Below are 27,874 nucleotides of genomic sequence, written 5' to 3' on the forward strand. Positions count from 1 at the left end.
AAATTAAAAGTTTATATCTAATTATAGTGGGAAAATATAATGAATTAATTAAACGTAATATTAAGCGAAAGGAATTTTATCCGTAGAGTACGCTGCGCCGTGCTCTAAGCCAACATGGCGACTGGCGATTCTGTATCGGCCAACGAAAGCAAACAAGCAGAAAATAAATCCAATTTACATAAACAAACGTTTACCTTAGAAAGTATCCTTGCATGTATATGGTTTGTTTACTTTATAATCTTTATATCTGAATGTTATTTTAGATAAATTAGTCTTTACACTCTTAAGCCTAACATTACCAGATGTTTCATAAGCATTTATAATAATTAATCTGTCTTAATAATAATTAGTTTTTGATCTTTGATTAAAGATTAGAATTTCCATTCTCACTTCCAATTTAATTTAATAATTTTTCTATTTATGATGAATTTGAATTTTAGCATTTAAATACCTTCGCTAGTAGAATACTTTGCATATTAGTTGAAATAAGCATTTGTTACTTGATTACATAAATTAGAAAATACATTAGCAGAATTAAAGTGAAAATATTATAATTTTTTATTTGTCTACAGGTGTATCATTTCTTTCTATTTTTTAGAACAGAATACTAGAATATTTACTAATGACTGGTCGTCTTACAATAAGAATTTGATGGCCAAGTGGCCCTTGTTCCTTGAATGCTGGAAGTTTGGTTGTGGGTTTGGATGGGCTGGCCACATGGAGTTTTCCAGGTTTTCTCCATGTCTGTAGCACCCAAATGGGGCCAGTTTCTCTTAAAGACCTCCCAGAACACATTATTTCCCACGCATGTATGGCCTTTTTGTCACATGGCTGGCTAATTGGATGCACGCGTCTGTATCATGTTCACTCGGAGTCATGGCCAATATGCGCTGCATATTCCGTATTAACCTAGAAAGAAATTGATTTGAGTGAAATGTGAAGGCTAAACTTAGTTTGAAAAGCATTCACAAAAACAAATCTCAGATGGCATTTCAGTTTTCTGTTGTGGTTAAATAGTTTTTAGCTGCTTCTTGAAAAGAGTTATAGTTTAATTTCATACTCAAACATATAACCCAGTATAAGTTTTTTGAATTTGTTGTTACTAGAATCAATTTCAAAGTATTAAATTTAAAAATGATGTTTTTAGATCAAATATTTCCTGTAGTAGGGATTGTTTTTGGAAATTTTAAAAAACTACCATCCACCCTTCACTATTTCACCAATTTAAAATTTTTTTTCCACTTCAAATTATTTATTGCCATCAGTTTTACTTGCTAATTAATACAGGTGTTAGTATCTTTATCAGTTTGTAGTCTGGAAAGCAAAAGTAACATATTAAGCTGTCACTTAGAAATAAGAATCATTCTGAATAACACATTTGATCACATTGCTTAAACAGTATTTCACAGACTTTGTCTTGTCAAAATTTTTCTGCTTTAGTCTACGGAGAAAAGATTAAAGTGAAAAAAATGTCACTCCAAATAATTCCTCATATCTTCTGTCTGTTGATAAAAAATCCCAAATCTGAAAATGGTGGACAGCATTGCATAAAAACTGCCATTGGTTCTCTACATCACTTCCTGACTTCTTGTCCAAACTTGCTGCATGGTATTATGACATCACCAGATATATGGTGAATGGGACTCCCACACAGGAACTTGACATTCTTCTGTTTTTCCTGAAGTGTGCTTTGTGATTCACTTTTACTCTGAATGTTGAAGTAAGGCAGATAAGATTTTTATTGCCAAGTAGCAATTTTGGTGATATTTTAATTAAAGTTCCCTATATATGTAATTTTTTTTTTATTGCAAAGATTAATTACAAACTGCTGAATGTATTAATTTATATTATGTATAGGTTATTTTAATATGCATATCAGAAACTGGTTATTGACCAAAATTACATGATTGAAACATTTAAAACAGTCATGGCCATATAGATTTATAATAGGAAAAATAATATCCACACCAATTTACGCCAGGAGATATGTACAACAGACACAGAACCAACTTCCAGTGCATATAATACAAAAAACAAACACTGGCTTTACAAATAGGCATTAATTCCAATAACATACCATCGGGTAACTGTTCAGTCACATCTGAAGAACTCTGAAGGAGTTGGAAAACTTTTGTGCAGTGTTTGTTTTTTGTATTATATGCACTGGAAGTTTGTTCTGTGTCTGTTGTACATAGGCAAAATATTAAATGATTTTAAAAAGATTTTTCTGTTTTTTCTTCCTCTTTAAAGAACTTTTTCCTGTATCAAATATATAAACAGAATATACTGGATGAATTAGTAATGTACAGTACACCTAATATATCAGGATGTTTAAATGATACAATATCTGAGGATTGAATCTTAGTTAAGAATAAATAAAAACTAATATGTCTGATATTATTTTTTATATGTCTGATATTAACTTATGTAGCCAAGTACAAGAGCCAAAAATGTAAGAGTAAACAAATGATGAATGTTACAACAATGAACACATTAAGAAGGATAATTAATAGGACAAGATAGAATAATAATAAAATAAGAGGATATCTGAGAACATTGTAACAAAAAAATTAATGATTGAATACATAAAAGAAGAATAAAATGGGATGCCCATGTATCACACGTCTGCTGCAGTTTGATTAAAGTAGCCTGATGTGCTATACTATGCATAGAGTGAAGTCAAGATCAACCAAAGAAAAGACAAAGACTTAGATTTCTGTACCTATACTTTTAACTTGTAAGCAAGTCTTTGATGTATCATCTAATGAAAATGGTTTTTGATACCAAAAGAATAAAAAGGAGTCAAATTTGGCATTACCATATGCACCCCTGATATGCAAACTAGCAAGTGTTTGCATGGGATCACATCCACTTAAAAGGTGGGCATCCTTAAATATTAACCCGTATTTTCTGAATACAGTAGAATATCTGCTAAAACCAGATGTTTGAATTGCTCTACGTTTGGAAGTTGAACCTGTCTTTGCTTACTAGAGATGAAAATGTATTCTACTCAAAATAGAACATTTATTATAGTTTACTTTTTATTGTTCACTTTGAAAAATGCTAAAAAAGCAACCTTTATTGGAAATAGAGTTATTTCTTGGAGAGTTGTGAAGATAACTTATAGTTCAGTTTAATGAATTCTGGAAAATTTTTTTTTTTTGCTTTATTGCATAAAAGTTAATGTTGTGACAATGGCATTTTGCCAGGGCAACAGAAAAATTTATTTTAATATGAGAATTCACTTTATATGTGTTTGTTTTAGGGCAAGTTGACTATATTTGCTGGAAATTTATAGTATTTTGCAATCACAGTATTAAAGAAAAATTTTAAATGAATTTAATGGTATGATAACTTAATAACTGACAAAACTTTCTCAGACAAAATAAAAAGAAATAAACTATAAATATTTTACCACTCCCATATTTTAAAGTATACTTTCAATATGGCTTTCATTCATTCCATGTACAAAAGGACATATCCTCAACAGTAGCGTAGCGTAGGGGGGGCGGCAGGGGCGGTCCGTCCCGGGTGGCACTTTTTAGGGGGCGGCAAAATTTGACAATAAATAATAATAATATCTTGTAAGAATTTGATACCATTTTATTTCATATTTTCGTCCACCTACGACTCGGACCAATTGAAATGAGCACGGAATAGTGTTACCATCCATCCGGATAGTCTGGGAATCTACTCGCTGTCCGGGGATATCGTGCGCAACCTGTTGACCTTTTTTTTGTTTTTCTTGTACAATTTATTCGTGTATATATATATATGTGTATATATACACATATATATATATATGTGTGTATACATATATATATATATATATATACATCTCCAATATCCAATACAGTTAGATCACTCGCGTTACTCCTATCCAAGTCTCCCTAGTCGCTAACTGTAACTGATTTAGAATCAGCATGCACCGCACATTATTCTTCACATTGCAAAATGACATACGCATGCGTCAGGAACTTTTATTTGAACAAACCTCACCTGCCGTTCAGGTCGGCGATTTTAAAAAGGTGGCAACACTAGCACAGAATTTTTCGTTACTTATTCTGTGATGAAACTGAATTTTAGTCTTTTAAATTGAGATACCTAAATAAGGGGGGCGAAATTTTCCTCTGCCCCGGGCGGCTGACACCCATGCAATGCCACTGATCCTCAACTCCTTGGTTTGATTTCTTTCCATAGTGACACACTATACCTAAAAAGTTACCCAAACCTGATGGGAATAGAAAGCATCTGATATTGCTACATGTGCATGGTTGATTCTGCGTTATATTGATGATGAAACATGCAGTTGCCATCTTATAATGTACTTCTATATTCATGAGATCACAGAACACTATGAACAAGTAATTCACATACAAGCTGTTTCTTCTTTATCTAGTTTACTTCCATCTTGTTTTTCATATCATATTCCTTGCAGAAGGTACATCTGATTGAAGGAATCTCAAAATCCAGATTGTAGTTTCTGTTAAACAATTTAAGACATAGTAATACTTGCAGTTTTCTGCTGGGGTTTGTTTTTTTGCAGAACATTCACATCTTCCTTATATTTAAGAGTCTTGGGAAGATACTTTCAATGAGGAGCTTTTAAGGATAAATGGAATCAATGTTACTAAGTACCTGTTCAACAGTGATTACCTTAAATTTTAACCATTTTATTGTTTTGTTTAATGAAATTACTTTATTTAAATTATTATTTCTCTGCCATAATGGGAAGAAACACATCTGAAACTTTTAGTTTGTTGGGCTGCTATTCAAATTGCAGACCTATATATTTCCACTATTATCTGTCCATCTATCTCACCTCTCCTACTCCTCTATTCCAATCTCTTATGTATGCAGCAAACTTTCTGCCACTCTTATGTCATGGTGGCAAAGAGAGTGGGACAGCAGTTCCACTGGGCGTATTACCCACAATTTCCTCCCTGACGTTGTCCATAGATCCAACCTTAAACACCTGAGCACAAATCACGCTCTTACCCAGATTTTAACAGCATATGGGAACTTCAAATGCTACCTGCACTGTTTCCTAAAAAAGGGAGATGGTCTCTGTAACTGTACCATCAAAGAAAAAGATGACCCATTCCATCTCATCTTTACCTGTTCGAAACACACCGTGCACCGCCAACATCTGAAAGAAACTTTAACAAACAATGGTCACCACTGGCCCTGCCACCTCAGTGCCTTCATCGAAGACAAGGACACGTTTATGGCTTTCGTTAACTATGTTAACAAACTCCACCTCACGGACTACAACCCTTCATCACCTAACACAGTCTTCTCTCCAGCTCCTCACCTTCGAGCTCCTAAGACTCACTGACTCTTACCTGACTGTATCCGTCCACCTACTCCATTGCACCTAACTATTAAGGTGCCTCCCTGTTCATACTCCATCCGGCACCTTGTGTTATTCTTCTCTAGCTATTGGCCATGCTTATCAAAGGCACTATCTTTACTCTCTGTATCCTTCACGCGTTCTTTTAATCCATACATGTTATTCGTAAATTGTCCCCTCCGTACGGACGGTTCGCGGCTGGTGCCCTTATTCTCTTCTTATCCCCTTTGCTCTTTTCCTTCCCATTCCCACCCACTCCCCACCCTTCACCCCACCCTATCTCCATCCCTTCCTCTTCCTTCTGGTTATACCATCGAGTTAAGGCCTTTTCTTTACAAACTATAAACTATCTGTCCATCTGTCCTTCATTAATCTCAAAAATGAAGTTAGATAGATGAAAATCAAGACCAGATATGGAAAGCTTAGGGGCTGGAGGACCCAATTATGTGCGAACTTCTAGTCTGGACCAAGAAATCATGTGATTTTTCAAATTAAAATATGATTAAAAATTGCATCTTGTCATTACTACTTTATGTATAGTACTGTCATAGTTACTCAGATACCTGTAAATTAATACTTATCATCCATATGTTATCAATTGTCACCATTTCTGTGCTTCTCATAACCATTTGCATCGCAGAGAGTTGAAAAGGGACTCAAAGTCTGAAATGCATACTCTAGGAAATGAAAATGTGATTTTCTAAAGATTGTCCTGTTTCTAATTGATGGTGTAATAAGTCTAGTGGGAAAGAAAAGCCATCATAGAGCTCGTAAAATTGAATAAACATTCATTTTTGGCAAATAAGTTTCCAGAGACTGCCTGCTCATAAGTTTTGCTATTTTTTTCACCCCATCTTTCTCTTTAAGACAATCTATTTTGGAAGAAATAATCAGCAAGTGTATGTAGCTATTTTGGTTGAATCAGAAAAATTCTGCAAAATATGGCTAGGCAAAGGCAAACTTTCACTTTATCTCTACTCCTTGTATATCCTATATCAGTGTGTATAATATATGACAGACTCAAAAAAAAAGTTTTGTACATTTTGTGATCAAGCAATTTATGTTCATATATGAGAGCATAAAAATTATCTTGCTGTAGTTTATCAGTTTTGAATAGAACATACATCTTGTACTGTACACTCTTCTCTGCATTTATGAATGAATAACTAACTTTTAAACTCAGTTTCGTTTGGTATAAATCGAAAATTTTTTGATTCATTCCTGATGAAGGTCAATTAATTGACCGAAAATGTTAAATGCTGTAATAAAATAGACTGCATTTTAAAGGTTTGTAAGGTTTAGTTATATACATCTTAGGTAGTAAAATAGATGCCAGGCCTCTTCTATTGATGTGTCATGCAATTTTTTTTTTTTTTTTTTTTTTTTTTTTTTTTGCTAGCATACTTCTGCTTTTTTGTTGCCTTCTTTTTCCCGTCTTCTGAAATGTTGCATTTTTTTATGTTATTTCCTTTTCTCTCTACTGGATCATCACAAACTGACATTTCTAGATATTTTTAATTAAAAAGTTGATGAAAATGAATATCTGCTTTATTTTTCTGTAGAGGAAATATCAGGAATGGAAGTTGCCATCTTTTTTGTCATATGACTTCAAAAAGCTTGCCTGATTGGTGTATAGGAGGTACAATGTTTTGGAATAAACATGAGTGGAAGTAAGTCTCTTTGGAAATAACATCAAGATTTGCTATTTGCTAACAATAGCAAATAAGTTGTTTTGAAAACAAAACGAGCAATTGTTTATTGTGAGATTGTCACAATGCTAGGCTGCAATTTTTAATCATATTTGTAATTTATTTAATTTAAAACATATGCTCTCCACCTCAAATTAGTTGTATATTGCCCCTGTACATCATACTTTCCTTTAATAATAGAGTTGTGCCAATCATCTATTAATTGCTTTCAGGGAAAAACTTTTGAATTGAAGTAACATGACTTCTAGTGCAAACCAGAAGTTCATATGTAGTCAGTCGGGGTCTCCTGTCCAGGGTTTCCATATCTGGTCTCATATTTCATCTATCTAAGTCTGTTCTCAAGATTAAGGAAGGACAGTGGAAAATTATGGGTCTACAATTTTTTCAAATTGCAGGTCAATAATAATAATATAAACTGTTAAAGCAGAATATCAAAGTGCCATTAGTTTGCATTGTGTCATTTTTGAAGATAAATCATTAAGGAAATAGATTTTTATTGAATAATGGAAAAATTGTTTAATTAATAATTGAAGATTAGAAATGACCAAAGGTCTAAATGCCAAGTTGTGAAATGTAAGAAAAATTTTTTTTTGTAGAGAACCTAAAGACATGGATTTTGTGACCAAATCTTGTTTTAAACAGAAGGATGACTTAACATGTTTAGTTAAAAGATTTATTTGACACCTCAGAAAAAAAGATAAGACTTTTCATTATTATCAATGATTATATGCCACACATTCTGTCAGGCAAAGGGTCTAACACAATAGCTGCTATTTTTCTATGTTGCACAATCTTAGTTTTATTGTTTGATTTTTGACATATGGATAACAATGTTAGATCCATATAATATATTCTGTACCTTATGTAGTATATATGTTTACACAAACGTTAGTGTTGCTATATTGTGTATATAGCAACAAACAGAGGGAATTGGAAAATAATATTGACTGTCTTTGAATGCTACCTTCCAATAGCATTGCATGTCTTAACCAGAAATGTTTTCTCCCTTCTTTCACCTTACATTCTTCAGTTGGAACATCAAACTTAAAAAGGAACAAAAAGAACATTTGAAAAATATTAAATGGATCAGAAATAATTTAAATTAAAAAGAATGTGAAGAACATTCTTAATCAATAGAACATTCATACAATTGAAGTACAAGAGATGTAAGACATAAATAAATACATATTATAATCAAAACTTAAAAACATAAGTACAAGCAAACATAAATACAGCATCACTATATAATGTGTCACCATCAATAATGTGTATATCATCATCAATAATGTGTCAGCATCACTATGATTTGTATCAATCATAGTGATGCTGACACATTATTGATGGTGTGGAAATCTATATACAAAGTTTTAACTTGGGCTTAGTTCCCTGATAATTGTTTGTTTACTTTAATTGCTATTTTTATTTTATTTTTGTACTATTTATGTTTGCTTGTACATATGTTTTTAAGTTTTGATTATAATATGTATTTATTTGTCTTACACACATATATATATACACACTTTTCAGATGTTTATGCAATTTAAATTGAGGACCATCACTTTAACACACAATTAAACATATGTGGGAGCTACCAGACACACAGTACTACAAAGAATTAAGGAACACAAATACGAGGCGTGTTTTTAAAGTAAGTACCATTTTGAAATATAAAAAAAACAAGCAAACATTTTTAACAAAATTTTTATTTATGTGAAAGTCCATATTTTACACTACTTTTCTACATAATTCCCATTAATATTGAGACACTTATCGTATCGTGGGACCAGCTTTTGTATTCCATCCTCAAAGAATGTTGCCGCCTGATGAGACAACCAGTGCAGAACGGTCGTTTTGACTTCGTCGTGATTGTTATGGCGCTGCCCTGCCAGATGCTTCTTCAAATGCAGAAACAAATGATAGTCACTCGGCGCTAGGTCGGGACTGTATGGAGGGTGGTCTAATTGTTCCCAGCCAAATGATGTGATTAGGTCTTGAGTTTGATTTGCCGTATGTGGACGAGCATTATCGTGGAGCAAAACGACACCCTTGCTCAGTAAGCCCCGCCTTTTGTTTTGTATTGCACGGCGCAGTTTTTTTAAAGTCTCGCAGTATGCAGCTGAATTGATTGTTTCACGATGAGGCAAAAAATCAACAAGCAACACTCCGTATCTGTCCCAAAACACCGTGCACATGATTTTCTGAGCAGAAATTGTTTGCTTGAACTTGACTTTCCTTGGAGATGATGAATGTCGCCATTCCATGGATTGTTGCTTTGATTCCGGTGTAACGTAGGCTACCCACGTTTCATCGCCTGTAACAATACGACTTAAAAAATCATCTCCTTCGTCACTGTAGCGCTCAAGAAAAGTCAATGCACTGGCCAAACGTTTGGTTTTGTGCTCCTCCGTCAACATTTTCGGCACCCAACGGGAACACAACTTCCGATAATTTAATCGTCCGGTCACAATTTCATAGAGAACACTTCTTGAAACTGCAGGAAACTCTTTAGATAAAGATGAAATCGTGAATCGTCTGTTCTCTTTCACTCTACAGTCCACTTTTTCAATCAAATCGTCGATAATGACTGAAGGTCGCCCACTTCGTTCCTCATCGTGAATGTTTGTGCGGCCATTACTAAAGGCCCTAACCCATTTTCGTACCATTCCTTCACTCATAACGCTTTCACCATAAACTTCACTGATTTGGCGATGAATTTCAGCCGCTTTCGAGCCTTTAGCACTGAGAAAACGAATAACGGCACGCACTTCGCAGTCGGCGGGATTCTCAATGAGCGGCGGCATTTCAATAACACACAAACAACAGTAAACACAGTCGATTGGCTCCGTAATGGCGTTTGTGGCTTCCCAGCAGATGTAGGTACACAGCGCGCATGCGCTAAGTGCCGACTGCAGCGCTCCAGCGGCGTTATATTAAAACGGTACTTACTTTAAAAACACGCCTCGTACATACACTGTTGAAAAAAATCTTGTCAAATTATTTTGAACAGAACATGTCAATAAGATTTCTTGTGCTTTTTTAAAAGTAACTACAATAATATTGTTGTATATAATGTAGTAGTATCTGTGGCACCAAAGTTGTTTGTATGATTTTCAAGATATATGATGCAATTTCATTTCTCTTCTTTCTGAAATTCCCTCAGCTCACATGCATATGTAGGCATCCTCCCAATATTGCTGAAATGAACAGCACAGTTGTAACGAAACAACAAACAGAAGTAAAATATCTGGCTGTTTGTCAATGTTGGAACGAACATTTCTTATTACAAGTCCTTTAAAATGGTAATTGAATGCCAAATTCTAGAAATTGATTTCCTCTTATTCCATCGTTTTCAGTGGTCTCAGCTTTCCTTTCATACATTTTCAGGTTTTTTTCTGGTACTACTATTTCTCAGTGGGATTTGCCTTATATTGCACAATGAATAAGTTGCAAGTGTAACATGTGTCAGAATTAGAAATGCTGATTTTTAAATCGGAAATCCTCATGGAAGACAATGGAGTAAAATTTGTACATCACATTGCTTCTTGAATGCATTTGTTTGAATGCATGTATATGCAACTGATGGTCAAATCTGGGCTAAGATCTACTTAGAATTTTGTGGTGACAAAAATGGCTTTCTTCGTAAGGAAAAGATAAAATGTGATTTCCTACTAAATCTGTCATCTGTTCCAAATATTATTGCCTTTAGACTATATTTTTTTTGGTCATTATAAGTGTTATGGCCAGCAGCAGCCATTCATTATGAAGCAGATATTTATGATAGGTAATGACTGCTACTTTTGTGATAAAATAGATATTTATTATACAATGAACATATTTTTATTCTGAGGAATTCGTCAAAAAGTGATTTGATTTTATACAAAACGTGCTATGATTATATAGTTGATTAATCATAATTAGAAATTGTTTAAATATTTTAGTAATATATTTACTTTTGCATTTATAATTTATCTTCTAAAGTGTTTATTTTTATCATCTTATAAAGATTACTATATTATTGTAAGGTTTCTAACTAGTAGGCAACCAGCATGGGATACTGTTGATTGAACTTATCAGATAATTTAGTACATTTAATGACAAATAAAATATAAAATTTCAGTATTATTTTTCAGAAAATTCTAATAAATTTTACATAAAAATTATAAGAGAAGAATAAAAAAAAAATAAAGGCATTTAGTGTATTCTATTTTAAAATCATATGAAAATAAAATTTGTAAATAGTTTTTGTTTAATTATTAACAACTATTAAATTTCTAATAGATAATAAAAATTAGAAAAGATTTTCCTTAATAGTAAGTTCTTCATATAATAAAAGATGCTCAACAACAACATGGCCTGCGTCATGGAGATTATCAACGTTACAGGTATTACATTTCAATGGCGATCTGTTTATTAAAATATTTTAACTTTTTGTTATAAAAACTTATTTTATTTTACAGAAGTTATTGTAGTCGTCGATTACGCAGGCTTAGAAAATCTCTCCATTTTGTCCAAGGTACGAAACATCGATTCCAAGCAAAAAAAGTTACTGAAGATATTTTGACCGATATTAGATATTTGTACATTCCATTAATGACTGCAGAAAGAGCTTGGGGCCATGCCATGCAATTGAAACAGGAAGCAAATACTGAACCACGAAAAAGATTTCATCTAATCACTCGTTTGAGGAAAGCTGTGAAACATATTGAAGAATTAGAAAGTTTGTGTGAGAGCACAAAATGTGATGCTAGGACCAAATTAGAAGCTCAGGTTAGATTTAATATACTTTAAATTTAATATTGTTTAAATGAATCAATAATGTTAAAAAAAATAATTGAATTGAAATGTTGCTTTTATTTTCAAATATTATGAAAGTAAATCTTTGTAAGTTTCCTAATTAAATTTTACAATATTTTACTTAGGACTGCAAAAAATACAAATTAGAATGAGCAATTATTTATTTATATGATATATAAATAATATATTATATATATGATTACAATGCCAAGCTGCAATTTTTAATCATATTTGTAATTTATTTAATATAAAATGTATGCTATTCACCTCAAATTAGTAGTATCTTGCCTTTGTACATCATACTTTTCCTATAACAATAGAGTTGTGCCAAGCATCTATTGACTACTTTCAGGAAAAACTTTTAAATTGAAAAACATAACTGCAAATGCAAATACAAATTGGAAGTTCATATATAGTTAATTAGGGCCTCCTGCCTCTAAGGTTTTCGTATCTGGTCTTGGATTTCATCTGTCTAATTCCATTCTTGTGTCTTAAGGAAAGACAGACAGATGACAGTGGAAGTTTATTGGTCTAAAAATTATCATACATATATTTAAAAATTTTTACCACAGACATATTATCTGTTTAGTGAAGATTTTCTTTTCCTACACTAAAGTTTCTTGGACTATATGAAAACAGTTACTGTTATATTTAATTGAGAGTAATAACAGACCATAATCCTTTCTTTCCTGGGCTCTTACAGAGAGAAAATACTTTGTTTGGATTTTCAGATTTAATTTGTTTTAACTGAATATTTCATAAATCTTCTCTGAATCATATCTGATTAGAGATTTTACACTATTTGTCATTGAATACAAAATATTCTGTCACAAAGTTGTATGATATATCATATACTGGGAAGTGGAGAGGAATAGGGACTAGTATGATATGTTCATGCTATATTCTCTTTGTTCTTTACTGGATCTGTATTTAGTAATGAGCACCTTTATAAAATTTTTTGCATAAATAGGAAAGGTAGATAAGCATTCTGGGATATTATTAGGAAATGCTGTTATTGAAAAAATGTGTGTTAGCTTTGTACTAAAGAATAAACTAATTTTTCATTATTTGAGGAACTCAAAGCATGACATAACTTAAATTGGAATAGTCAAAGAGAACTGGAAAAAATATAAACATCCATTAGTCTTGGACTTAATCATTTTGATTAAAAGGTCAGTACAGTTATATCTAAATTATTCTGGAGGCAAAGTTTGGACATAGGATAGCATAACTATCTATCAACTAGAAATAAAAACAAAAAAAAAAAATTTTGAACCATCAGGGAATCATTACAAAATTTGATGAAGAATTCTGGGAGTTTGAAAAAGTTTGTTTTTGTTTGTTTTCTTTATCTGCACACTGTAATCGGTTCGGAGTACATGATTATCTTTCATTCATTATATAACAATAAAGTAAATTTTACTTTTTATGTTGGTGTGACAATGGCTACCAATAACATATAAGGAAATGCTTCACAGCAACTTTATTCTGTCGTTGAAAATGAAGAAAGTTAGTTTCACACTAATATAGTGAGGTGTAGAACCTCACTATATTAGTATGAGAGAAGACAGAAATGAAATTGATCAATTTGACAAAATGAAAGGACTATATCTTACAAGAACATTATCTGTGAAGTGTTACTAGTCATTTATTCACTTTAAATTGAAATGGTAACATTAATGATATGAATACTATTTGTTAACAAACTCATAAGGACTTAATTCTGCTGAAATTCAGGCAAAAAAGTGAAGTTGTGATTTTATTATTTTAACATTTGCAGGAAAACCAAAACTAACAGACAGACCAAGAACAAGATTGTTCATTCTCTAATTCTTTTTGTGGGTTTTTTATCTTTATGCATAGCCCATGTCTTTAGAACTCATGACTTTATAAATTATTTTCAGCCTGCTTTGCAAAAGTTGTTGTGTAATGACGTGGACAATCTTGCTTTACATGAAAAATCTGTTTTACTCAATTCCATTGCGGCATTTGTTATCAGGAGCTACAATAATGTACATAGGGGCCACTGCTAGAATGTTGCAAGTCCATGTTGTGGAGCTTCAAGGTGACATTGCATCTACTGTATTTTCTTGGATTGTCTGGCATGGCAGTCTATCTGGGAAGAACATGAAATCAGATATTTCCATATGGTAAAAACCAGCTTGCCAGTTTATCTTGGGGAATGCCAGCAGAAAAAACAAATGAATTACCTCCACATAAAAACATGGGTTTTATTCTAAAACTGTGAAACTGTCAGCCTTTAATCAAAAACTATGATTATATGAAAATGGCCTATCATATTGGGTCGAAAACATTAATGTTTGTTTAATAAACATTTCTTAGCATCAGGTATTTGATGATTCATTAAGTATGATTATATGTTTAATTTCTGCATTTTGTCTTCTTTCTAATGCTGTAAAATACTCATGATATGCCGAAAGTGCTTTCCTTATGTTTATTTTATTGTAATTTGATCCCAAAAATGCAAAAATAAACATATAAAATTTCAGAAACACACTGTAAATTATCTCAACTTACACTGATTAACATCTGCTTTGTGTGAAATTTGAGAGGAAGGTGTTATTTTTAAGGTGAGATTTTTAGTAGTTGTTAGTCAATGTAGCCCACACTGACTAACAACTACTACTATTACAATTACTACTACTGTCAATAAGTCCTTAATTGTTTTATCATCTTGTAAACAAACACTCACTTTCTGATTTTAAATCAGTTAAATTACAATGTTATTATTTTATTGTACTTGGAAGAATGTTAACATTTATTTAACTAGTTTTGTTAGATCTGATTAATTTTATTTTAACAAAGGTGCCGGTAACCCCAGGGTTTTCAGCCTGCTGGTGTTTCCCAGTTTTATGCGGCATGCTAGTCAATCCACAAAAATATGGTACAACTGAACTCTCAAAAGAATACTAGAGCACAATTATGTACTGCTTTGAGCTCATGATAGGTTACTGAGGTGGTGCTATAACAAAAGAATTTTGTTCATATGGGAAAATCTTTATATCTTTTTTATTACCATATATAATTCCCCTACCAGCAATATTCTGAAATTGTGATAGCATTATTTAAACAATTTGGCTCGTAGATGCTCACATCAAATTTTACACTAGGGGATTTCCAGTTTTGTAGATAATTTTGTGTAAACCTTATACAGGTAACCCCCGTATAACACGGTAGTTACGTTCCAAAAAATTGCCGTGTTATGCGAATCCGTGTTATACGAAACAAAGAACTAATACGAAAAGGAGGGTTAGGTTCCAAAAATTAAAAAACATGCTAGTATATTTTCATAATTAAGATAAATATCTTCATTAAAATTTTTTTAAGTGATGCATATTAATATAAATTAAACAATGTTTTTTTCGTCATCACTAAAAACACTATTAATTAACCGAGAGCGTTTTCTTTTTGGCAAGTTATCCTTATCCTCTGAGCATTTTTCTGCATTATCTTCAGATCCATGCTTTACCTTTTGCAAAATGTATGTAATTTTAGATTGCTTGCTTCTAGTTAAAAGGTCTTTATAAATTTCCTTATATGGTGCTAAGCACTTATGAAGAATAAAGCAAGTATGAAATAAGGGAAAAACATTCGGCAACATCAGAAGCAGAAGCGTTGCGATCTGTCAACATTGAAACAAGTTTCGAGAAGGACCACGTCTATCGACAGAAGGCGAGAAGAGAAAATTTACATACTTAAGTACTAATAGTTCACGAAAATAATAATTTTCGTGAACTATTATTACATAAGTATGTAAAAATTTATTACATTTCATGTTGTACGAGGGTTTTACCCAATTCTTTAACCGTGTCAGAGTGAATCTGTGCTATAAAAGTACCGTGTTATACGGGGGATGGTACCAATTCTCGAACCGTGTTAGAGCGAATCCGTGCTATAGAAGTGCCGTGTTATACGGGGGTTACCTGTATTTAGTTTTATTTTAGTTTGTTTTGGCTTTACAAATATTTGGTAAATCAGCCACATCTTTATATTTTAAAAAAAGCCTGTTTATGTTTTGTTCTATTCTTAAGTTTAAAAATTGTATTTGATTTTGTTGTCTGATGATGACAACTGTTAAATTGTTGAAAGTACTTGCAATTTTTATTAAAATATGTGTTTTTAATGCCATTTTACTGTGCTTTCTTTTCTATAACTTTCCTGGTGTGAAGTGTAAATTATTTTCATTAAAAGTATGTATTTCTTTTTATAAAACTCAAAACATTTTAGTGCAATTTTCCAATTATCTAGATATGATTTAAATATAGTTTGTAAAAATTATCAAGAAAGAAATCAAAAATTTAGTTTGATTCCCAAATTTCTTAATACAAATTCAAAAAACTTTATTTTAACTAAAATTTACATTATTTAATCTACAACGTAGACATGATCATCATTCAACAATTTAATTGCTTACACTATGATTTTAGGGAAAAAGCAAAACTTTTTTTTCTCTGAAAACACAGGAAAACTTGATTTCCAGTTTCACTTGCCACCACATAAAGATTCTTGTAAATTGTACCATTATTGTACAGGAAATGGTCTCTTTGCTATGATATTGTAATCACTTATTACTGCCGTCACTATATGTTCACTAATAGTTTTACTTGATTCGTTGCCTTTTTAATGTGTAACTTTTTTGTTAATTTGTATTAGGATCTCATTTAATGAGAAATAACTGTTTATGTTATGTTTTTGAGCTTGCTTATGCCACTAACCTTTAGTTTTTTTTTCTTTCATTACAATAACACTCCTTCAACTGCTATATGTCATCTGGCTATAATTTGGTGATGATAACTATAAATTACTAATAAATTTGACCTTAGGCACCATCTCATATTAAATTTAATAATTATGTTAACATTTAAGTTAAATTGGAAGAAAAAAATCTGCTTGGAGTGGACTCAAACCTGCAACTGCCACTTACCAAGCAGATGCATTGACAGTTATGCTACCTGGACCTCCAGTTCAATCTTCTCTTCCAATATGATCTCTGATCTCTGATAATGGTTATATTGTAATGTTAAATATACCAGAAGAGGAGATCAGACTGAAGGTCCAGGTAGTGTATTTTTTTTTTTTTATAAAACTGAACTTTGTCATTGGTCTCAAACATACATTTCAATTCAGAAGATGACTGGAGATCTATTAACTCCATCTGCAAATTTGTTGGAGTTGATTTCACAATAATGTTAAATGGACATAAGTAAATATTAAATATATTCTCATAATTCTTTAAATATAAAAATCTCTCCTGAAATTCTCTTTGTAAATTAGTAGTTTCTTGTGCATATTTAGAAAAATGTTTTCTGTCACTATTAAATTTATGTAATAATTGAAAGGGCACTGAATTTTATAAAGTTTGAGTTTTGCTATGAATGCTTTTATATTTTGATAACAGTCTGTGATCGATTTGTTTTCACCTTGAAGCTACTTATTGAGCTCGTTTAATTTTGTTGTGATATCTGTAATGAAACATAAATCCAAAAGTCACTGTCCATCATATAATTCAAGAATATTCTGGTCATTTTCATTCATAAAAATTTGAGTATCTTCCCTACAATTCCAAAATCTTTGTAAGCATTTTCCACAACTTAACCATTGAATTTTCACATAAAAAAGCAAATTGCTCTACTCAGATTTCAGTTCTTGACGATAATCTTGAAACTAACAATGCTTCAAAGAATTATTTTTTATTGCACTAACTGTTTTAACATAACATGGTTCATTTTAAATACTTGTGCACATAAATTTTCAAGGTGAAAAAACAATGATAAATGAAAAGCTCCAAAGATTTTTAACTTTTTTTCATGGTTTCTCTATGCTCAAGAATTAATTTAACAGCTCCAATATTCTTGTTGATCATTGAAGCTGTGCCATCTGTTGTGATCCCAATTAGATTTGTTAATTTCAGTCCATAGAGAATTATTTCGGTCACAATCATATCACTATCCAAGCCTCAAATAAAAATGGCAAGTTGAGATGTATCCTTAATATCTGATGTTTCATCCAAAGTCAGTGAGAAATTCACAAACTTCTTAGAAATAATGTTTAGCATTGAACAAATTTCATTTGAAATGTTATCAATTCTTCATGCTACAGTTTGATGTAATGGGCTGATTTGACTGAAAATCTTGATTTTTTTTTTCCTTTCTTTTTTTCCTGGAACAATTTCTTTAGCTGCAGTAATGATGGTGTTTGATTGAACTGTTCGTGAAATACATTTTGTTTTGCAGTCAGACTTGCCTTCAGTATTTGTAATTTCACTTTTTGTTTGTCACTAGTATATTTTTTAAAATTATCATGTTTTTGTTCATAATGTCTTTTCAAATTGTATGATTTTAACATTGAAATAGAGTCACAAGAAATTAAACATAATAAAACTCATTAACAATCTAAACACGGAATAAATAAATAAAATACTTTCTTACTGGACTACACCATATAAATAAAATCAAAACCTTTAAATAATCCAGCAAATCGTTTTTTAATATCTTGAAAACGCTTTCGAACACTTTAAGCGATCATCCTCAGTTATCATTTTGAATCGAACGAAGAATTCGAAATTACGTAAAACAAAATTCAAAAAGCGGTTACATAAATGTACGTTAACATTTACCAAGTTTAAATAATTGCAAAAATGATACAAGTTAATTAAATCGAAACAAAGAAATAAAATAAAATAAAATATATACATTCAGTAAAAATTATCTTAATTATTCTTCCCGCTTACGTAAACTACGTCAACTCATCATAAAAGGATATCCATGCTGATGACAATCCGTCAGCATCCCTATGATTAATACAGTTTGTGTGCAACTGCGCCTTGTGAATTTCTAGTTTTTCCAGATGTTTTATGGCCTGCCTGGACCTTGTAGCTTTAATGATCGACGCCCGATCCCAAAAGACCTCGATATTCTGTTGCTTGGCAAAGGCAGCAAGCACCATAGAGTCTACGTTTTTATTTACCGAGTGCTTATGTTCAGCAATTCTTTTCTTTAAGTTTCTCATGGTTGCTCCTATGTATACTAAATTAGAATTAAATCTACGGTCTTTTAACGGTATTGAGTATACCCCTGCCGTGTTAGAATTAAATCTACGGTCTTTTAACGGTATTGAGTATACCCCTGCCATCATGTTGCGTTCATAACTGCCTTTATCGTTCCTTAAGAGCCTGTATACGGTGGGATTACGCTTGTAAACTATCTGTATGCTCTTATCTCTGGTAATTTTTTTAACCATTCCTTTGAGGAACGGTATGTAATTAAGCACGACCCTTTCTTTATGCTGATTCCCTCCCTGAGAGGGGTGGCGCTTCCAACAATTCGCAATGAAAGCATCTATTCTTTGTCTACGGTATCCCTGCTGTATCGCTACGTTTCGTATATAATCCAATTCTTGGTATGTGTCGCAGATGCTAGTGCAATGCGTGTGTGCCCTCATTATCCATGAACGAAAACCGGCGATTTTTATATACTCAAGGTCTGCGGAGTTCCTAGGAATGACGATAGGAAGATAAGTGGGTTTCCGGTATATGTCCAGGCAGGCCATAAAACATCTGAAATTCACAAGAAATTCACAAGGCGCAGTTGCACACAAACTGTATTAATCATAGGGATGCTGACGGATTGTCATCAGCATGGATATCCTTTTATGATGAGTTGATGTAGTTTACGTAAGCGGGAAGAATAATTAAGATAATTTTTACTGAATGTATAAATTTTATTTTATTTTATTTCTTTGTTTCAATTTAATTAACTTGTATCATTTTTGCAATTATTTAAACTTGGTAAATGTTAACGTACATTTATGTAACCACTTTTTAAATTTTGTTTTACGTAATTTCGAATTCTTCATTCGATTCAAAATGATAACTGNTTATTTTATTTCTTTGTTTCAATTTAATTAACTTGTATCATTTTTGCAATTATTTAAACTTGGTAAATGTTAACGTACATTTATGTAACCACTTTTTAAATTTTGTTTTACGTAATTTCGAATTCTTCATTCGATTCAAAATGATAACTGAGGATGATCGCTTAAAGCGTTCGAAAGCTTTTTAAGATATTAAAAAACGATTTGCTGGATTATTTAAAGGTTTTGATTTTATTTAAACACGGAATGATTTTAAATTTATATTTACGTGTAAATGTGTAATTCTAATTTAAATTTTATTAGGCTTATTTTCAAATAATTTAAAGAAAACAAATCTCTTATTGTTTATTGGAAACACAGAATATCATTCTAACTTAAGAATGTGTGTATTGTTTGACATTTTTTTACACATATAAGGCAAATTTAAGGAAATATGATTTCATTATACTAAAATACCAATTTAAAAACTTTTGTTGTTGTAAACGTACTAAATAAATACATATACATACAGTATGTACTGTACAGTACAGTACATACATATATGGTATTTGCAATACATTTGAAGCTTTGTTAAAAAATATTTAATAACTGTTTTAATTTCTGAGTGTAGATGATAAGGTGTTATACATCATATTAATGTATTTAATTATACATGTGATATTTTATTGCAATAAAAATTTATACAAGGTAATTACAATTTTAAAAGGGCCACACAAAAGCATTGACTGGGCCACGGGTTGGACATGGTGGCTTTAGAATTAGCATAGCTTACCTTTTTAGCTTTAGTTTTACTTAGTTCATTTTTGCCTAGGAAGGTTCAGGTTCTGACAGATTTTGGATTTTGATGTTTAATATATGGATACTGTAGAAATAATATGTGATAAAATTCCTTAAATGTTGTACAGTCGATCCCCCTATAAGATCATTGATTTTTCCGTTTTATCTGAATTACATGTTGTACGAGTCACTTAGATTTTACAAATACGTGTGCCGGGCTGTGAACGGCTCACATATTTGTAAAATCTAAGTGACTCGTACAACATGTAATTCAGATAAAACGGAAAAATCAATGATCTTATAGGGGGATCGACTGTACTAAAAGAAACTGATGGAGAATACTATATATTTTTCCATTCTAACATTGTCTAGAATTGTCATTAACTTTGTAGAAATAACCATATTCTGTCTGACAATTTTAAATAAGAAAGATGATATTTTTTAAAAAAACTTCTCCTTGTAATAATAAATCTCTACAGTAATATTTTTTCTTGTTCCATTAAGTATTGCACAGTTTTTAATTTTATTTTCAAAATTAATGTGTGTTGATGTTAATTTTTGAAATTATTGAAAACATGCAAACAAAAGTATAAAATTAAGATTATATTATACATTAGATGTTCTCTTGTTTATTTTGTTGTCTTTGCCTGAATGAATTTACTAGAAAATACACAAAAATATATAAAATTAAAATTATATATTAATAGATATTTTGGAACTTAATATGAAAAGACAGTTCTTTAATTTTGTTTAAGAAATTTGTTATACATATTTTGTTTTAATTAGTTAGTTAATTATTAATATTTTATAAACTTATTCATAATTTCTTTTGAAAATTAGGCCTATGCAGCATGGATAAGAGGGTCACTGAAATTTGAATTACAAGAATGGCAACCTGCAATGGAGTATTTTCGGCGATCACAGTAAGTTAGGAGATAATTAAAACAATTCACTTATTTGTGATGTTACTTAAATTATATTTAGATTTTTTTTGTTTTAATAAGGACAATATACGAAAAACTCTCACAAGCACTTAATGAAGATGAGAGGGCATTGTACAAACAACGAGTTGAAGAACTTACTCCGAATATTCGCTACTGTGCCTACAATATTGGTGATGAATCGGCTATTAATGATCTTATGCAAATGAGACTGTCTGGAAAAACTGGTGGTGAAGATATTTTAGCAACAAACTTAGATGTAAGTAATATAAATATTTATTTTAAACTGATTAAACTATAAAATAAAAAATTTGTGCTAAAAAATTACAGAATCTTATTGCCCAAACAAGAGAAAAGCAAGCTGCCACTTTGTCTGAAGTTACTTGGTTGGGTCGAACTGTTCCTGTTCGACAGGAAAAAGTAAGAGTATTTTTACTGAATGTTCAAGAATCTGAAGTTGAAGTAAATAAAGCACCTGATTTAGAAGCAAAGATTGCTGTATATGAACGTTTGTTACTAGAATGTAAAGATGCTTTACAAGTTATCAAAGATGAATTAAAAAGTGATCAGGTAATGATTATGTTCAACACAATGCTAAAACAATGTTCTAAATTGTCTAATCAGATTTTGTACATATTATTAAGAAGTTAGACAGACAAAATAAAGTGGATGGTAGGACGTATCAATATAAACAATTTTTGGTCCTATGAACAGAGAGTTGACACAGCTTCCTTTACAAGATAGTCTCCTAAAGTTTTGGTAGTAGTTGCTGCTCTGTGATGTACAAATACCTTACAGAGAAAACTGACATTACTATTAAACATTTGTTAAAGCTATGTGTGGAGTGCTGTTAAGTGATCAAGCAGGATGAAAAAAAATGGTGAATAGCTATTTTAATTCTTTTTACCTCTATGTCCTTGTTGTTTCTGTGTATATACTGTCTACTTGGACCTTGTTTATTAATAGGACTTATTATACCAGTCTAGTTTCTGATTAGTAAAGAGAGGAGATCTTAGTCAAAAGTCAAAACAAAATATTTTTATTTTCACCTGACATGTAACGAAATCTAAATTGCCTTAGATTTCATTACATGTCAGGTGAAAATAAAAATATTTTGTTTTGACTTTTGACTAAGATCTCCTCTCTTTACTAATCAGAAACTAGACTGGTATAATAAGTCCTATTAATAAACAAGGTCCAAGTAGACAGTATATACACAGAAATGGCTATTTTAGTTTTCAAATAATAAAAATTATTGTTTTATACAAATAATCTAATACATACAAAAGTCAGATAAAATTACAGTCTAAATTTAGGAGGATATATCTCACAAGGAAAGCTTCAGCAACCCAGTTCATCCAGTTCTTAAGACCAAAATTGCTTGTATTGACCTCTCTACCACACATTTTATTTTATATGTCAAATTTCTTAACACCATGTATATTGTTAACAATTATTAATTTCATTTGATTTTATACAGAATTATAAACTAAAGACTCAGAGCCATGGAACACAGTATAGTTTGTCTTATCTTCATTCATATTTGATTTATATTCGACTCAGCAAAACGATAGAACGTAATTTATTGTTGATTCAGTCATTAAAGAAAAATTTGGAACAGAACATAGATAACAATTCTGATGGGAAAAAATCAACTAAACCACAAGATCTTATTAGACCTTATGAAATTATAATACAGGTATGTTTCATTTAATAAAATTTTTCATTTTACAATCATTGTATTTTATGTAACAATTATTAACTAAATATAACAGATGATATGTGTGAAATATTTCTTCATTTTAATAATTGATAAAATAATATTCAACATAGGTATCAAATTTAAAAAAAATTTCTTTGAGGTAATAATCACTTTAATCAATAATTAAATTCTAGCAAATTATCAAATTTCAATAGTGGTTTGAAAACATTTTTATTTGAAATGAATTACAGTTTGAGATAGAGGGAGGTCATGTATCATATCTTGAGCGGGATTGGACTTAATGGAGATTTTACTTGCTATTAGCACGTACAATTTTTTTTTGTAAAACTCATCTCCACCCTCTTAATTAATGTTTTGCCATTTTATAAAGATTAATAATGTAAAAAATTTAAATAAAATCTCATAACAGATGGTGCTATATACACTTTTAAAGTTTGGCCAGGAAAGTTATACCATTGCTGGATTTTTTAAGCTTGATATTTGAATTTGTAAAAATAACATAATCATTGTTAGTTGAAACTATATGAAAATACTGTATCAAGTTTATTTGGAGTTCAAGCTTTTCAAAATGTTTATTAGTGTTTTTAAAGATTAAATATAAAATAATCATGTTAAAGTGTAATAATAGTTTGATGTTACTTTCAAGCTACTTACTATTTTTTAAGTTATTGGAAAATTCCAAAAGGAATTCATATGACTGATCAGAATATAATTTCATACATACAAAAACTATTCAGAATAAAAACAATATTTATTTATTTATATAAATGTACAAATAATTATTATTTAATATATAATGAATTGCATAAAAATTCAATATCAATCTTCAGTGCAGGGAAAGAATGATTCCATGTTTGTATATCAATCAAAACACATCAAACCTCAAATTAAGAAGCCAGTTTCTTCTAATTTTAAAGTGTTTTCAAGAAGATTCAACTTCTCATTTTCAGCAATCTCTAAATGAACAGTAAAAACAAATAATTATTTTTTCATTTATGCTGTCTGTTTTTGAGATCACTAAAGATGAGAAATTGAATTGCCTCAAAAAGTTTTTGGAAATTAAAAAAAAAAAGAAAGAAAAAAAAGCAAAAGCTTCTTAATTTAAGTTTTGAGGTGTGTTACTTGCATTTTCAGTTTATATATTATAAAATGAATACTATTAATTATTTGAATTGTTCTATTTAACAGAAATATAATTTTATGATCCCAATAATAGCAGGAAGTGGTTTTTTTTTATAATTTTGATCGAGAGTCACTATGTCAACTCTAAGAAATTATTAATTAATGATTTTTTATTTGGTCATTTGTTGCTTATTGGAGCTTTTTTTTTTTAAATCTTTATTAATTTAAACTTTTCTCCATTCAACCATTTACAAATAAAAGTTCTTTCTCCATTTTTTGCTCACAACAGGTTTTAAAATTATTCTAAAGTTTAAAGCTTTAAAATTGTTAATTTATTCTAAGTAAAATTATAAAATTAATTTGGAACTGCTACTTTAAAAAAATTTTGAACACTGTTGAGTGTTACGCCTTTCCAATTCCTCTTGAACCATAAGTTCTATTGTAAAAATCTACACAAATTTAAGTTTTATGGGTATAGATAAGTTGTTTAACATTCAGATGACATGATCATGACTGTGATTGGCTGCAATTTGAACTTTAAAGTTAACTTGTTCCATTAGCCTCCAGAAATGATCAGATTTGAAGAGGTGTACTTTGGCCTCGATTCTGTCCTCCATCACCTTCACAGATCCAGTTTCTCAATTGTTTTCGTAAACTTTTTTCTTTGGTTGGTTCCAAAATTGTCCAGCATTGCAGAATGTTTGGAATGTTGGTTTCGTGGGAGATGTATCAAATTCCATAATGGTCCAACTTAGCAACTTGCGAACATAATGAGCATGGTCATGTCTGGCCAGAAGATGTATCCTTGGTCAGGTTTCTTTTGGAAGGATTCTAGATTCTTCTGAATGCATTCCTTGCCATACACTTTGGTGATGGAGAGCTGTGAAGGGACAATGAAGGCCTGTGAAATGCCCCCTTTGGAAACAACATTCACTAATAAATACTGGTACATATAAAATTATCTCATCCAAAATTATCTTATGCCCCACCTCTTTGGACTGATAACTTAACCTTAGGATCAAATAAGTTAGCGAGTGTCACTTGTGAAGAATGATGATAGATTTCCCAGAATTCTTTATTTACTTTTATCCCAAACAATTGTTACTATTATCTTTTAAGTTTTCAGATTGGTTCAAGAGATTTTAAGGGGTGGGACAATATCTCCCAAATCCATGATCTATTTTCTTGAAAATTTCTAGAAATACTAGTAGTCTGGGACAACCCCTAGTGGGCATTCTTTACAAATTCCCACGAGGCACAGTTTCTTTGACTTTTTTATTCCTATCAATATGCTCTACAGCTCTGTTAAAGTCCCAATCACATCATACAGATCTAGATTTCTATCTATTAAACATTCTGTAAATACTTTAAAATAGTTTACAAGCGAAAGTAAAAAAACAAATTAAACTTTGATTTTAAATGTATCCTCCATTTTTTCAACAAATTTCCTGAGAGTCAATACGCGATGTTGTAAATGTGCGGCGCAAGGTTAATCAAGGCATATAATAAGGCAAGGCAGGGCATATAATAATTATTTATACCATTCCGTGGTATAAATAATAAATTCATGTCAATAATAAAACCCTATTACAAATAAAAATAATTTATTGTTAATTTAAAATCATCGCTAGAGTGCCCCTAGTGGGCGTTTTAGGCAATGGATACCGTTACAGACGCAACAATGGCTTATATATATAGATTTCCCTGTTATCAGTTCCACATGTTAACAAAGAATATAACCTTTTTCCAAGGTGCTACTGCAAAATGCCATGATGTGAATTTCACTAACTTGAAAGTAGCTATCAAATAGCCAATATTTTTTTAAAATTAAAATTTAACTACAAATATTAGAAATAGTCACTAATGGTGCATAATTATGTATATGAATTTGCACATGAATTCCTTTACAAAAATTCTATTATTTAGACTAGCATCATTGCTAGCATAGCTATGACACTAGTCTAAATAGAAATGATGCTTCTATATGTTAAACAAATTCATTTAGTGGCATTATGTTATGGTTGGCAAGAAGATGAAAACTGGTCAAATTTAACCTGCATTTTAACACAATCTCATTTCTCTCACTTTACTGTTAACATAGGAGTCCATAAAACTCATTACCTGTTGAGTTTACAGGACTCTACTGCAGTATTTTTAAATAAAATATCTAATAATAAATATTATTAATGGTTCATGAAAAGATAAAAAATTAAATCAAAAAATAATTTTATTTAAATTATCTAATTTTAGAATCTTTCCGAAATGACACAACTTTCAGGAATAGACTCCAATTCAAACTTTATTGAAGAAGTAAATAATCAGATATTAGCTTACAAAGCTCATAGGCAAGTTTTTAAATGTTTTTGATCATAAATCTATATTTTTTTAATTTTATTTATGTAACTTTTAATTTTTCAGGTGTTACTATATTGCTCAAGCCTATTCCTCAGTTAATAAATGGGTAGAAGCAATGGCCTTATATCAGCGGGCTTTGGATTACTCTCAGCGTGCCTTGAAAAGTGATACATTAGACAAAGTAATTTTCAATTTTGTTAATATGAAATATTTTAAATACTTTAAATATTTATGGTAAATTCACCCTTTATCTAATTTCAGAAATTAACTACTTCGTTAAAAGAATTGGAAGGATTAATAGAAGGATGTAAATATTCTGCACATGCATTAAGTATTTTGGGAAAAGATCAACAAGCAGACCAATCAAATCAAACATTAATTGATAAAAAGGTATATTGCTTTTTGATATTTTAATTGCTATGTAATAAAATGAGATGTGGTTCTAAAATTTCAATATGTATTTTTAGACTCTCATGGAACGGTTAGATATATACTGTGAAGATCAATCCTTACTATCACGACAACCTAACATAGCTAGATTTCCACCAGATTTCAAACCAATTCCCTGTAAACCTCTGTTCTTTGATCTTGCTTTGAATCACGTGGAATTTCCTTCCTTAGATGATCGACTGGAACAGAAGAAAGGCGGAGGAATTACGGGTTTTGTAAAAGGATGGCTAGGCTGGAAAAAATAATCTTACTTTTAATTTATGGTTTAGGAAATTTTTTACTGTCTTTTTAAAATTTGTTTTATGCTGTATCTTAAAAATTCCTTTGATACACACCAGAGTTACATATGTATGTCCTATGTTTGACTGTGATCAATACAGTTTTGGTATTTGCAGAAGCAGGTTTTAGATGCTGCTTTAATTTTTTGCTTCTGGGCTTCAGGTATAACTGTTTTAATTTCCTTATAATTTGTTATATAAAAAGAAACAAAAAAAAAACTTTGTTCTTAAAATGTATCAATATCTTCCATTGTTGAACATAAACTTTATTAGTCTTTTTACACATCTCGTGAGAGGAATATTACTAAAAAAAACCCGATGTATTTGTAAATTATACAAAATAGCGATATATCAGTAATAATTACTGATAATGATTACTTTTTTGCTACTTGTTACTCTGTAAGGAAATATTGAGATAAGATTTATTGGAATAATAAAAGCAGAAAAAAATGTTGGACAACTTTTTTTATTATTCAATT

At 30.8% G+C, this 27,874-nt stretch overlaps 2 protein-coding genes across 2 annotated transcripts; one reads left to right on the plus strand and one right to left on the minus strand.

Moving 5' to 3' along the window:
* The first annotated feature begins 70 nt into the window (after positions 1 to 70).
* On the plus strand, positions 71 to 27,794 carry LOC111631558 (signal recognition particle subunit SRP68-like). The gene is made up of 11 exons (XM_023375817.1): positions 71 to 202; positions 11,378 to 11,444; positions 11,520 to 11,829; positions 21,367 to 21,449; positions 21,531 to 21,726; positions 21,798 to 22,037; positions 22,948 to 23,166; positions 26,563 to 26,657; positions 26,731 to 26,848; positions 26,929 to 27,057; positions 27,135 to 27,794. The coding sequence occupies exons 1-11, from the start codon at positions 115 to 117 to the stop codon at positions 27,360 to 27,362; spliced, it is 1,773 nt and encodes a 590-aa protein (XP_023231585.1). The 5' UTR covers positions 71 to 114; the 3' UTR covers positions 27,363 to 27,794.
* Positions 8,598 to 10,945, minus strand: LOC111631559 (histone-lysine N-methyltransferase SETMAR-like). The gene has a single exon (XM_023375818.1). It carries the CDS (start codon positions 9,861 to 9,863, stop codon positions 8,793 to 8,795), a length of 1,071 nt encoding a protein of 356 aa, XP_023231586.1. The 5' UTR covers positions 9,864 to 10,945; the 3' UTR covers positions 8,598 to 8,792.
* Positions 27,795 to 27,874: the final 80 nt, after the last annotated feature.

Source organism: Centruroides sculpturatus, unplaced genomic scaffold (genome assembly GCF_000671375.1).
Source record: "Centruroides sculpturatus isolate CEXI.00-Female unplaced genomic scaffold, Cexi_2.0 scaffold694, whole genome shotgun sequence".
Lineage (NCBI taxonomy): Eukaryota > Metazoa > Arthropoda > Arachnida > Scorpiones > Buthidae > Centruroides > Centruroides sculpturatus.

What these genes read in the sequence shown, in the direction of transcription:
- LOC111631558 (XM_023375817.1), top strand. Translation starts at nt 115, where the DNA reads ATGGCGACTGGCGATTCTGTATCGGCCAACGAAAGCAAACAAGCAGAA. An exon ending in GGACCAAATTAGAAGCTCAG is followed by an intron (nt 11,830 to 21,366) that starts GTTAGATTTAAT and finishes TTTGAAAATTAG; the next exon opens with GCCTATGCAGCATGGATAAG. An exon ending in AAAGTGATACATTAGACAAA is followed by an intron (nt 26,849 to 26,928) that starts GTAATTTTCAAT and finishes ATCTAATTTCAG; the next exon opens with AAATTAACTACTTCGTTAAA.
- LOC111631559 (XM_023375818.1), bottom strand. Translation starts at nt 9,863, where the DNA reads ATGCCGCCGCTCATTGAGAATCCCGCCGACTGCGAAGTGCGTGCCGTT.